This window comes from Mustela lutreola, chromosome 1, assembly GCF_030435805.1.
Source record: "Mustela lutreola isolate mMusLut2 chromosome 1, mMusLut2.pri, whole genome shotgun sequence".
NCBI classification, from domain to species: domain Eukaryota; kingdom Metazoa; phylum Chordata; class Mammalia; order Carnivora; family Mustelidae; genus Mustela; species Mustela lutreola.
This window is the reverse complement of record NC_081290.1, coordinates 179,943,145-179,957,430: the sequence shown is the minus strand read 5'-3', so window position 1 is coordinate 179,957,430 and position 14,286 is coordinate 179,943,145. Positions and strand designations below refer to the sequence as shown.

At 44.9% G+C, this 14,286-nt stretch overlaps 1 protein-coding gene across 2 annotated transcripts in view; it reads left to right on the top strand.

Moving 5' to 3' along the window:
• The window catches only part of CWF19L2 (CWF19 like cell cycle control factor 2), a 185,787-nt gene extending 172,589 nt beyond the window's left edge, over positions 1–13,198 (top strand). Inside the window, exons 18-19 of one of the 2 annotated variants that reach the window (XM_059179578.1) lie at positions 12,745–12,840; positions 13,178–13,198. In XM_059179578.1, coding sequence (XP_059035561.1) covers positions 12,745–12,840; positions 13,178–13,183 — 102 coding nt within the window. In that variant the 3' untranslated portion in view covers positions 13,184–13,198. Of the gene's footprint in view, positions 1–12,744; positions 12,868–13,177 lie in introns of those variants that run through there. The other variant, XM_059179577.1, reaches the window with a different exon arrangement.
• Positions 13,199–14,286: the final 1,088 nt, after the last annotated feature.

The following is a 14,286-nucleotide window of genomic DNA, read 5'->3' as shown; positions in this document are numbered from 1 at the left end:
TAAGAAACTGCAATGAAAACTATGTTTTATCCCAATGTCCACAGCTATCCAGTTTCTGAAGCAAGTAGACCTCTGCAGGTCCTCAGAGAAAGCCAGAGCAAGATGTGAATAACGCCAGCCTTAGCTGACCAGATCCTTATGCCAAAACTAGGCCCGTAGGGACACAGTGATGGCAATATAGGCTGGTTTTAGAAACACTGGTAGGTTATTTGCCAGAAATAGAGAGTGATATGCCAAAGACTGAAGAGATGGACTTAGCGTTATGGTTAGAAAAAGTTCAAGGATGAACAGGATCAGCATGAGAAGGGTGTCTCCACTGTGAGATTTCTTATGGTTATCAAGAGCTGGCCTTATGTGCGAGTCAGCTTCAGAGATGATGACCATTGAGTGGTGTTTGTTAAACTCAGTGTGGTCCAGAGTTGGGGCCATACTGGACCTTCGCTGCAGTAGGGTTACAGATACTCCTTCATTTGGGATATGGATAGAGAAATGTATGTTCAAAGATTTTCTTTTCTTTTTTTTTAAAGATTTTATTTATTCATTTGCCAGAGAGAGAGAGAGAGAGAGAGAGAGAGAGAGAGAGTATAAGCAGGGACAACAGCAGCAGGCAGAGGTAGGAACAGACTCCCCACTGAGCAGGGAGCCCAAAGTGGGGCTTGATCTCAGGACCCTGGGATCATGACCTGAGTTGAAGGCAGATGCTTAACCAACTGGGCCAGCCAGGCATCCTCAAAGACTTTCTAAACATTACGATATTTATGAGATAAAATTAATAGTGGAGACTCTCCTACTAGCTCCATCAGAATATTCCCAGGGTAAACTTTGGTGTGGGTTCAGTTGATTGTCAGTGAAAATTAACACCTGCTGGGATCATCATGAGAAGAAACCAGAGAATGAATCCAAGATTCATAATAAATAAAGGCCAGGAAGGCAGAACCCAGAAGGCAGAACTCCCTCACCTCTGCGGGGTCTGGTCAACTCTACATGTTGGCAGTAGGTGATGACCTCTGCATGGAAGAGTGTGGAAAACGAGGAATTTTTTTTGTGAAGAGTCATGTTTAAAATGTTATGTGGTGTCCATTCTAATTTGCGTTAATGCTTCCTCCTATTTAATATATATCAACAGAAATTGCACTGTGAAATCCTAAAAATAGAATTTCAAAATGAAATCCTGAAATTTCTAAAAAATGAGTGCAGCCCCCAGTTCTGTGTAGTACCTACACACACAAGCTTTGGTTAGCTGTAAGAATCTGCGACAAGTCTCTCTGAGCCTTAGTTTCTTCCTCTGTGAGCTGGAGATAATAATGCCCATCTCACACGTGGTGGTTAATACACACATACACAGGCATTTATAGACACACATATATGTATAATGCATCTCACACAATAAAGTGCTGAGGGAATGGTATTCTAATGGTGCTCCTGTTGTATTGCATATTTGTGGACATAATAGCAGTGACGACATTGACCATACACTAAAGGAGAGCTCAAAAATAGCAAATATTACATTTCTTCTGAAAAAACAAGATTGGGGGGGGCACCTGGGTGGCTCAGTGGGTTAAAGCCTCTGCCTTCAGCTGAGGTCATGATCTCAAGATCCTGGGATCGAGTCCCGTGTCAGGCTCTCTGCTCAGTGAGGAGCCTGCTTCTTCTTCTCTCTCTGCCTGCCTCTCTGCCTATTTGTGATCTCTCTCTCTCTCTATTCAAATAAATAAATAAAATCTTAAAAAAAAAAAAAAAGAACAAACAAGATTAGGGGATGGCATGAGTGTGAGTGTGAGGGACCGGTGTGGATGAATGGGGATTGTGGTGTGTTGGAGATACAACAACGCAAACTTGGACAAGCTGGGCCTGGAACAGGACCTTGGAGGCAGGTGTCGTCCACTGAGTCATGAATGCCAGGATGTGGGGAGGAGTCGGAAACTGAAGACAGAGAACCGTATTTGGTCAAGAAGTGTCCACGTAGAGAAAAGAGAGAGATGGCGGACTGGAGCTTCATGGCGCTACCTGGTGGCACACGTTGGCCCTTCCCTCCCAGCACCCACGTCTCTGGCTTGGACTTTGGGCTCCCTCAAATTTTGGCCAACTCACAGGTGGAATCTCACAGGAATCCCTGGACGTGTATCCTGGACGTCCAGGGCGTCCAGGACGTGAATCCCTGGACGTCCAGAATGTATTCTGGACATGAATTTTTCCTAAATCTAGTTTCTGTGTTTAGTCTAGTGAGGTATTCTTCAGTTTCTATGAGGTACAACTCAACTTCACATCTCTCCCTGTGGCCGTGTGTGTCCTTGGTATGCATGGACAAAACACACGCGTGTGTGCAGACGTAAGACATGTGAACACCCACATGTGTACTATTCTGTCATTTCTGGTATTTCTGGCATTTCCGGCATTCTGGCATTTCTGGTGAAAGAGTGTGGGGCGTGTCCGGTTCACATCTGGAAACAGGGAGTACTTCAATGAAGGTCTTTCTGTTACACTGTGGTCACAGCAGAAGCAAAATGGGGTGTCAGGGCCAGGGATAAAGCAGGGAACAAGGAGCAGATGCCTCACAATGCGCAGTGCTCAGCAGTATTGTTGCAGTAAGCGGGTGGTTCCGTTCTGAAAAGTGGCATTTTATAGTTGTAAAGAGTCATAAAATGTGAAGTTTTTAAAAGAATTGTCCACTTGCTATAGGACTCTGGGTACAAGTTTGCATTTTCATTTAATGATTCTGCTTTTTGGGGGAGAGAGTGGTCGAACCTGACAGATCTATTTCCCCGAGTGGTTGAGGTTAAGAGGAAAAGCTTTCAGTCCTGTCGTGAGATGTCAGCAGAGTGAGCTGTGTCACTTGTCCAGTTTGTCTCACGCTGTGAACTTTCTTCCACCTTTCTTTGTTAGAAAAGGCAACCAAATCTTTTAATTTTGCAGCATTTTAAAATGAGTTCCCTCCAGATCCATACCAAAGCAGCAGAGGAAATCGTACATGTTTTGCAAAAGAAATAGTCAGAAGTAAAAACGCTATGAAAGTATGGCTTAAACTGATCTAACTTGAGGCTTTCAAAGTCTGTATCTCTGGAAAGACTTCCATTCTCCTCTCCTTTCCAACCCTCATTGCCGTAATGCTTCTTAACATGACTGTATGACAAAGGACTATCCCAGCACCACTGGTTTAAACATCTGCGCTCTACGTGCGTAAATACTAAGGCAGCCGGTGGGAGTTCAAGAGCTCACGGTGGTGTTTTGGCTCAGAAAGGGAGGTCTGAAACCCACTGACCCTGCTCAGATAAGAGGCACGACCGTCATCATCAACATTAACACTTAGTGAGTGCTTCCTGCGTGTTATGGCCCATGCCAAGCATTTTCATGTGGTATTTCTTTTTTTAATAATTTATTTATTTATTTGAAAGAGACAGCGATAGTGAGAGAGAGCATGAACAGGAAGGAGGGGGAGAAGCAGACTCCCCGCTGAGCAGGGAGCCCGATGCGGGGCTTGATCCCGGGACCCCTTCATAGGGTCACGAGCTGTGCCAACATTCAAGTTCGTGCCACTCTGCACTGGGAGACCGTGTGTTCTCTCTGTATGTTCTTGAATATTATTGTATGTTGCTGTGTATTATTGGAGTTGTGGGCTGTTCCTCCCACCCCAGAGAAGAACAACATAATTCTTAATCCTAGAGGACAGAAAAGGGAGTTGTGGTAACATGTTTCCACCTAGAATCTGAAGGGAGTTTGTATTATCTTGGGATGTTCTGATTTGGAAGTGAAAATGATCCCATCTACCCTTTTCCTAATAGGCAGGGTGCTGGTTAGTGTTTCACCATTTTCTAGCAGCCTCCGAAGCTGTCACTCAGAAGAAAGACTATACTTTGGGTGTAAATGCTATAATGAGTTCCTGTAATAAATTCTCTGTGGGTTTATTTGGGACAAACCTAATATAAGTTTGGTTCTCTGTTGTTAACGGACAAAGTCTAGAACATCTCTCATGTTTGTTTTCCTCACAATGACAAATGCTAGGATTTTTAATTTACACACTTCACTTCAGCAGAGTTCTTGGTGTAAGACTCTTGAACCTTGAGGGGCGCCTGGGTGGCTCGGTCTGTTAAATGTCTGCCTTTGGCTTAGGTTGTGATCCCAGGGTCCTGGGATAAGTCCCACATCAGGCTCCCTGCTCAGCGGGGAGTCAACTTCTCCTTCTCCCTCTGTTCCTTCCCCCACTTTCCCAGGTTGTGCTCTGACTCACAGGTGTGCGCCCTCTCTTCCTCCCAGAAAAATAAACAAAATCTTTAAAACAAAACAAAAAACTAAAAAAAAAAAAAAAAAAAAAAAAGACTCTTGCACCTTGAGTTGACTGGAGGCATGCGGCAAGTGTGTTCTTATAACTCTTCTGCTCACATTTCCCAGTTAGCTATCTGAATTTTGGAGTTTTTTGCCTTTCATGTTAAGCAAAATGTCTACACACTGCTCCAACAACATTCATTGTCTTTTGAAACTAAGAATAGGCAATAAATAGCCGGGCATTTTAATTAGACACTTGCCTCCATGTGCCTTTCAGCAACCATCTAGCAGCACTGAAGAATAGACGGTGGTCTGCTCAGACTTCAGACATCCCCATCTCTGACTGCGTCGCAACAGACACCGCCAGCACGCAGAACGAGAAAGATTTCGTTCCTTTTTTCCTAAGCCATTCCTTGCTCCTCTTCCCTACAGCAACTCCCACCCACAAAGTGGTTTTCTGTCCCTTCAGCCGTGTACTGATGCTCGTCAACAGACTACCTGCGATCTTAACACACAGTCATTGTCTACAACGTTGCTCTTAGAAAAGGAGAAAATGGCATTCCGATTAGCCCAGCCTCTCCCTCTTTCTTTTCTCCCACACCTGCAGGTGGGTGCTCAGGGGTCTGGGTTTGGACTGCCCACCAAGGAAACTGGGACAGGTGATGCTGGCCTGCCTTGGAGCAGGGCGCTGGATAGAGGAGTTCACAGGCCAACGCCTTGGGCCAACCTCTGTCGAACCTGGGCAGACAGTTAATTGGACTGTTGATCTAAGAAGGCTAAGCTGAGTCAGAGACTCAGTGTGGGAGACAATAGTGGGAAAACCAGCAAGACCAGGGAAACAAGGTAATTGCTAGAGAGTTTGAATGAAGCAAGTGGGTGGGGGGCCAGATTCAGGGTTATTGCCTATTCTTAGTTTCAAAAAAAATTAATATAGGGTTATATTAATTAGGGAGATAGTCAAGATGTGATTCCTGTCCTCAGATAAGCTCAGATAACCAGTCAACTGCAATTTGGGGTGGCATATGTAAGAACAGAGGTATGCACAAGGTACTGTGAAGGAAATTAAACTACTTGAGGTTGATGGGAAAAGGAAGACAGGGACTATACAATAGGGAAGAAGATGTGGGAACTGAGCTTTAAACATGAATGAGATTTAAATAAGCAGAAAACAAGTGAGAACATTCCAGAAAGAGACAACCTAATGCAAATTCACCAAGTTGTCCTACAGCAAATGGAAGTGGCCAGGATTTCAAAATAGCGGTAACCCAAGGTGAGAAGGAGATATGATACTGGTGAGGGAAGGAGCCAGGATGTAATGGGACCTCCATTCTGTATTCTTAAGTTATTCCAGACTCACAATTCAGATTTTAAGGCAGGGTAGAGAGAGGATCAGATTTGTTTAGAAAAACTGCTCTGGCACCCGTGTGGAGGATGCCTCAGAAGGACCTGACATAAGAGAAGGGGGTTAATTTATAGGCCTTTGCAATGTAGTCTGTTCAAGAGATGAAAAGGACCTGACCCAAGGAAGGGGGCAGTGGTAGGTAAAAGATATATTTGAGAATAACTTCAGAAATAGAATTTTGAAAACAGATTAGAGATGGGTACCTGATTTCAGAGTGGTGGAAGGAACACAGGAAGAGAGAGAAAAGGGGACAGGGGAGATAAACCAAATGACTTTGATTTTAGATTTTCTGAATTCTGAGAGCTCTAGAACATTCAGGAAGAGAGTTCCAAAAACAGAATAGACTCCAGGAGAGTAGTAATCCTATAGATGGCTCACCTAGATTCACATGAGTTCAATTTACATGATAGAACATGAGATTAATTTGCACGATATATGAATATGCATGAGATGCAAATATATGAGCTAAACTTAAATTAGGTAAATCACCTGGATTTACACAACACGTGGAGTGTTACACACTCATGGATGGTAGCTGAAACTGGGGCCTGGATCAGCTTACCCAGACTGAAGTGGAATAAATCTGGACTTGTAATGAGGAGCACAATGACTGTGGTTAAGACTGTATTGTATATTTGAGAGCTGCTAAGCTCTCATCACTAGGGGGGAAAAGCTTGTATCTACGAGAGGTGATAGGTATTAACTAGGGGTAATCATTTTATAATTCGTACTACCTATATCAAATCATTACATTGTATACTTAAAGCTACACAATGTTATATACCAATTACATCTCAATGAAACTGGAAATAATAAAAAAGCAAAGCCCAAGGACAAAGCCATGGAGAGCACTAATTCAAGGGGACATTAGGGGATATTGTTTTAAAAGCAAATTGCTGTGGAAATTTAGACCAGTGGCGTTCAGTACTGCCGAACATACTCGGGAGTAAGTGAAGGGTGCCGAGCCTTGTAGGTTTGACAGCAGTGATCGTCGAGCCTCCCTGTGGAGGGTCAGTTTTGGGTTGGGGGTGAATGAGGGGTGAAGAAATTGAGACCGTGATTATTCCATTTTTCTAGAAGCTTGACTTTGAAGGGAAAGAAAAAAAAAGATTTATAATAACTAGATGAGATAGGCAAATCATGGATTATCTTGATATGACGGATGGTCAGTGAAAGCTCTTCGAGGTAGTGATTTGCCCAGGGTCGGCCACGGGTCAGGAACAGAAACAAAATGAAATCCCCGGTCTTTGGATTCTGAATTCAGACTTCCTTCTTCTCGCCCACCCAAGTGATTGTAAGATCATCCCGTGTGGTGGACATGACCATCATCAGTCAGTGTAAACGAGACCATTGCGTATCTCCTCCAAAAGCTAAGTGTTATGTTGGAGAAGGGGTAGGGAAAGGGAAGAATTATTTTCCCTGTTTGCCTGAACTTGTGAAATGTGCGCAGGAAAACTTCATTTTAAGCCTCATTTGGCCTGTTTCCTTGGCTGGCTGTGAATGTTCCGACAGCCAACTCCTGTTTTCCTCCTTAGCTATGGCCCTGACAGCCTGGTGCGCCTACTGTGATTTTAATTCGTTACCCGACCAAGGATGATAAAAAATAAATTGCATTCCCAAGTACACCCATATTGCAGGTCAATTACTTAACTGCCTGAAATCCTTTGTCATTTGGTCAACATGCATCAGATAGATTCTTTCTTCCTTGATCGAAGCTATGCATATAATTGAGGGTTTTCTTTGTGGAGATTAAGGCAACTGTCCTTGCAGTGATCCACGGGCTGTTGGAATATGAACAGCCATCTGCAGTGACACGGATTATGTAATATTCCTTGTCTTCGTGTAAAGATAAGCCTCCCTCCCATGCAAGATTGAGGAAACCAGGTTCTATTCTGAACTCAAACACTCTGATCTTGAGTCAGCAACCCTTGGCCCTCCTCACCAAGGACATAGAGTCCTAGAAGCAGAATCAGAAGCAGTGCTTTGCAATGCTTGGAGTCCAAGCTCACCTGGAGGGTGGTATCGATCTTAGAACGGATTAAGTCAGTAGAGTGTACTCACATGCCTTGTCAATGAGCCTGGCCTATGAATGGACTTTTTGTCCTAGTAATTCAAACCCAAATATCTGTTCCTAAGTAGATTTGCGTCCTCTTCTAAGAAGCAGCAAGTTAAAGAATGGGTATTTCATGAAATAGATGGGAAGCTTCTTAAGAGTGGGAATCCTCAGATGCCTGGGTGGCTCAGTGGGTTGGGCCGCTGCCTTCAGCTCAGGTCATGATCTCAAGGTCCTGAGATTGAGCCCCTCATTGGGCTCTCTGCTCAGCAAGAACCCTGTTTCCCCTTTCTCTCTCTGCCTGCCTTTCTGCCTGCTTGTGATCTCTCCCTCTCTGTCAAATAAATAAATAAAATCTTCAAAAAAAAAAAAAAAGAGTGGGAATCCTGTCTCATACTTATTTCATAAGAATTAAAGTAAAATCAGTATGTGTAATAATTGTTACATCTTATAGATTAATAAGTGTTATGAGCTGATACGTACTATTCAGCATATAACCATGCCCAGTGAATGACTGCCGATTGATTTCATCCCATTCTAAATACCTTAGCAAATTAACTGCAGATTTTAAGTTGAATTAATGTCCTCTCTGGAATACTAATGACTCCGGAGAAAGCTGCCCGCGGGGTTTGTTGACTGCAGAGCTATTCTGAGTTTGATACATCTGGGAAGAACCAACAAAAAGATGGCAGTTTCCCTTCGACATTTTCCTTCTTTTTTTTTTTTTGCCTGTTAGTTGGACCTACTATCTAGTGACATCGATCACCATGGGAGGAATAGGTTTATATAAAGTAGATATTTGTGGACGTTGTTTGACTCCATTATTAAATGGCTTTATAAAAATAAGAGCTTAGCGATGGCAATGTCTTCTCCTCCTCTTCTGTACTCTGAAGTTCACGCCTAGCCTGTCTTCTCCCATCCCTTTGCATCCCTGCAAGTTAGGGGGAAGTGCACCTGAGATTAAAAGGCCCTAAGGGGGGGCGGGGCACCTGGGGGGCTCAGTCAATTAAGCCTCAGACTCATGATTTCCCATCAGGTCCTGATCTTGGGTTGTGAGATTGAGCCCCGAGTCCAGCTCCACACTGAGTGTGGTATCTGCTTATGACTCTCTCTCTCTGCCCCTACCCCCACTCATACACACACACTCTCAACTAACTAAATAAATAAAATCTTAAAAAAAACCCAAAAAGCCCTAAGTGGAGCCCATTGAGAGTTGGTGATTTTTTTTTTTTTTTTTTTTTTTAATGAGAGCATAGGTTTTTTCTTGAGCAGGAGCCCTTCCTGCATCCTCTGTTCTGTGTGAAGTATGCCCTGGGCTTGACAGCGTCACAGCCCAGCCTGCTGGCCCAACTGAGGCTTTGGCGGAGCAAACAGACCTAAAGTTCAAGTGGATGTGGGACAGGAGCCCCCTCTGGAGAGGAGCCCGTTGGCTGCTCTCAGAGTGAAAGCCCCTCAGTGTCCTTCCTAAGTTCCTAACTGGGTTACAGCTCTGCTGAAAACTCCGTAAGCTGCACATCCAGACAAGGAATACTGATTGACCAAGCATACTCACAGATCTCACTGGGTGGTGTGGCTTGAATCCTGATTTCCATTCATTGCTAAGGAAATGCAGGGAAGCTGTAGCTTTGAATCAGTGGCAGCTTTTGCCATCTGTAATAGTGAAGGGTACTGCTATTTTAATGAACAAATCCAAACGATGATATTCAAACCTTAGTTTGGCCAGAAGGGCATGGAGCTAGCACTGTACCTGACATATACTAAGTGCTCGAAAAATACCCGTCCGTTGAATAAAGAGTGAATATCTTGCTCACTCTGCCATCGCTCCCTCCTACCCCCCACCCCCTCCCACCACCCCCCTGCCAGATTTTTAACTTGGGAAGAAATGAATGCACTTGAGTGTCATCCTCATGACTTTTGTGACTCTTTATACAAATTTATTTTGAGGGGGGCTCTACCTAGTCAGAAAGTATTAAAAGATGGAAGTATGCATTCTACTTATTCCCCAGTCTGTATAATTAGTTCATAAGTCAATTCAATACATGGAGCAAAGGTAGAAAAGAATTTTTATTTATTTTTCATCTTTCAAATTTATTTTTTTAAGACTATTTATTTATTTATTTGAGAGAGAGAGGGTGAACCAAGCAGGGGGAGGGGCAGAGGAAGAAGCAGACACCCCAGTGAGCAGGGAGCCCAGTATGGGGCTCAATCCCAGGACCTTGGGATTGTGACCTGAGCTGAAGGCAGATGCTTAACTGACTGAGCCACCCAGATGCCCCAGAAAAGAATTTTTTTTTAAAGATTTTTATTTATTTATTGAGAGAGAGGTAGTGAGAGAGAGCATGAGCGAGGAGAAATCAGAGGGAGAAGCAGACTCCCCATGGAGCTGGGAGCCCGATGCGGGACTCGATCCCAGGACTCCCGGATCATGACCTGAGCGGAAGGCAGTTGTCCAGCCAACTGAGCCACCCAGGCGTCCCCCCAGAAAAGAATTTTTAATACTAACTGTTTTAAATCATGCAGACCTGGGATCTGTATATATTGATGTATAAATTGTGGTTAAATTATGGTATATTTCTCTTATGGAGTGCTAAACTGCTGTTAAAAATGATATTTTAGAGCTGTGTCTATTGACATGGATTAATGTTCATGATATTTTGTTATAAGGAAGAGGCAGTTTGATTATAATCCTTTATGACTTGGCATAAGTGTTATTTCTTGGACTGTTCTTTCCTTGTGATTACCTCTTACCCCACTGTGTCTCCTCAGGGTGAATGCCAGTTTCTTCTCCATATTCTTTTAACCAGTGCTTATCGAGCACCAGCTGTGTGCCTTGTGCAAGTCTCCATTCTTGCCCTGGTATGTTTTAGTGGTCTGTTTGTGGGTCTGCTCTCCCCACCGAAATGGGAGTTCCTTGAAGGAGGACATGGTTTTGTCTTTGATTCCAGAGACATTTTGGTATTTGATAAGTGCAGACTAAGTGAATGAGAGGAAAAAGGAAACTAAGTAACAGAAAGTGAGAACACCACCAACATAAAACAAGAGCATGCTGTTAGAGAAAAGAGGTTTCTAGGGAAAAACGGATATTACACACCATGAGAACCCTGTTGAATCACTTGGATTTCTGTAATCCAGAAGAAATGGTTGTGACTCCTTATAAGTGGATATATGTTATAATATGTCCATAACTAATATGTATAATTATATATATGTGTATTCCCCACCGTTCCAGTACACGTATATGATGTATTCAGCATGTAAATTCAAATGTGCATATGAAAATGTGCGTATGTATGTAACTTCCATGTTTATGGGGCTTTCTTTTCAACAAGCTATAGCCTCACCAGCCATTTCCCCCTCTATCACTAGATTGCCTGGCCAAGAAAAAGAAAGGTGTTAGAGCCTAATATTCTTAACATTTTGTAGTCTTTCTGGAATTGTTGAAGATAAATATATTTATTTCATGGAAACTTATTACCTCAGTATGTCATGTCATGTCTGCTGTCTCAGGATTTCAAAGTCAGGAACAAATCAGTCTCCAGGTAGTGATAATCTAAATCCAGAAAACTGCCAAAGGGGGCAGCTGTGATTTACCCATACAGCTTACTGAAAAAATTCAGACACCCGGACTAACATTGCCTCTCTGTTCCTTCAACTGCCTTTTCCCCTCTCTGAGTCCTCATTCTTGATCTGAGGAGAGATATGTGAGGGGGAAGGCTGCCTTTGGGAAGTGTGACAAGGAACCGGTATTTTTCCCCCCAAGACCTTCTGTGTAGAGACACTGGGTGGTGGCGTCTGTCCCTGTGGTGAAGGGAGTAAGGTCCTGGTAGAAATGCTTGTGAAGATGAGGGAGGTGACGGGAAGAAAGGGAGACGGATGATATCCCCTAGTTGGGGCTTTGCCTACTCTCCTGTCGGGGGGGCCTGCTAGTTTGTCTCTGTGTTACCACAGCATGGGGGAAAGAGAAAGGAGGAGAGGGCATCCCCCTGGTGAGGGGACTGCCGGACAAAGATGCGGCCGAAGCTGCTGCTCTGCCTGGACATGTGCAGGCTGAGTCCCACGTGGACTTACGGTGTCCCAGGTGTGTCCGCATCCCCAGATGAGGCCTGAAGCCTCCGCGGGGGAGGGGCCCCTCCCTCACTGAGCAGGGCAGGTGGGACAGACCACCCGCCCACAGCCCACATTCTGGGTCCTAGAAAAGTGGCTCTGGATGCCTGTTGAGAGAGCTGAGAACTTTCTCCGCCAAGGAAGATGACATGACAGTTCCTCTCTCTTCCTCTTCGCTACCCTGACTGAAGCGGGCGTGTAGGGAAGGAGGTGAGAGGCAGGCATGATCCATCCTCCCCAAGGTGAATTGGAAGTAGGACTGGGGAGGGGACCTCATCCAGGAAGAGCTTTGAATCCAGTGGGAAATTGAAGTTCAAACATTAATAGGGCCGATTCCTAGACATTTTTAAAATGTCTCCCCTGAGACAGTTTTGGAAGGCAAAGTGACTAAAGTGTTGCAGAACCTAGTCAGGAGGAAAGACGGGTCTGACCCAGTATCACTGGGAGGCAACTGTAAGGAAAAACGGTTTCTCTTTTTAATCCCAGGCATTGAGACCCCTCACCAGTAAACTGGCTACACCATCTGATGTCCCATCTCCTGGGAAGCCGCCCTGATTTTTGGAGGGAGCCACTCTTTTCCCGAGCTGATCTTAGCAACAGTTGTTAGTGGGTGACAAGCTCTGCTTTTCAGGGGACTGTATTAAAAAGGTGCTCATTAGCCATTGATATATAATGTGAATGTCTTTTTGTTTTTAATGTGAATTTTTTTTAGTGTAACTTTGTTTAGGGGGGGATGGGCAGAGGGAGAGAGAGAATCCCGAGCAGGCTCCATGCCCAGCACAGAGCCCGATGCGGGGCTCAATCTCATGATCGTGAGATCATGACCTGAGCCACCCGGGCACCCCCATTTAGAGCTCTTTTTATTTCAGGAAACTCTGGAGGTTGTAATGATGCAACACACGCCTGTTCTTCTCACACATTCTAGAGACGTCAATTAAAGCCATGCATGGCGCTCCCAGCACGCTCAGCAAAGCATGGGGAACGTGGCTGCCACTGGGTTGACAGGACAGTCTCCAAAACGGTGAGTTTTTGAGAGCTTCTGTCAGGCAGATGGAGCTGGGGACAGGGCTCATGGGCAAAGAGTGCTCTGAAGCCTTCCCTTCTCCCTCGCCTCTCTCCTCCGCCAGACCATGTAGATCCCTGCTCTTTCCTGTAGTGAAGAAAGTAACATGAAAATGACCTCATACCGTACCAGCTTTTCTTTGGGCCGAACTGAGAAAGGCACGGGGAGAAAGCAGCTTCCTCCTTCCCTAAGACCCACTTGCAGCTTTCCTCTCTCCTCCTGGATGAAGTCTTAGGTAAATCCGCTAGCCCTGTCAAGTCATTTTCAGGTATTCACGAGTAATTCCATTTTTCAGGTATAAAAAGAGCAGACAGTCTAACATGGAACTTTGAGTCTCTGGCCAGACTGGGAGGCCGGCAGGAGAGAGATCATGGGGGTGCTTTAGTTCTGTTCCGCATCCCTCCTCCCTGCCCCGCCTGCGCCCTGGATTTGCTAACTTGTGTCCGAGCTGCCGTATCTGGAGCAGGAAAGAAGAGAGAGGAAAGGAGCAGAGTAAAACAAAACCACGACAGAAACCCTTACCGTGAGCTGGTGTCAGGTTCGTCTCAATCAATTGCGCAGGGACGGGCGATAGGTAAGAATACGTTCTAATGAACACTAGGAAGGAAATTATGGGGGGTCTGGAGGCAGCTAGGGCTGGAGGAGAGTAATAAGGGGACCTAATTTGGGGGTTGGGGCATCAGAAAATGCTTCTCTGGGGAAATTCTGTGATGGCTTGGATCTGGGTTGGGGGGACACCATAGAGTGTCCCAGCCAGATGGACTGTATCGGTTTTGTTGACCTCTCTAACAAATACCCAGCTTGGAAGCTTAAAACAGTAGCCTTTCTTTCATCATCTGGAAGCTGAGTGGTATTGGCAGGGCTGTCCTCTTCCCTCCATAGATTCGAGGGGGAGAATCCTTCCTTTTTCTTTTCCATCTTCTGGTGGCTCCAGGCCTTCCTCCGCCTGCGGTTCCGTCACTCAGTCTCTGTCTCTGTCTCTCACCATCCTCTCCTTTTCTTACTTGTCTGTCTCAGAAGGATGCTGATCATTGGATTTAGGGCTCAGGCAGATCATCCAGGACGATCTCCTCTCATGATTCTCAATTCTATCTGCAAAGGCCCTTTTTCCAAATAAGGTCACATTCATAGGTTCCAGAAGTTAGGCCATGGACACATCCTTTTTTTTTTTTTTTAAATTTTACTTATTTATTTGACAGAGATCACCAGTAGGCAGAGAGGCAGGCAGAGAGAGAGGGGGAAGCAGGCTCCCTGCTGAGCAGAGAGCCCAATGTGGGGCTCGATCCCAGGACCCTGAGATCATGACGGGAGCCAAAGGCAGAGGCTTAACCCACTGAGCCACCCAGGTGCCTCATGGACACATCCTTTTGGGGGAAACCAATCAACCCACTACAGGGCCAAGTC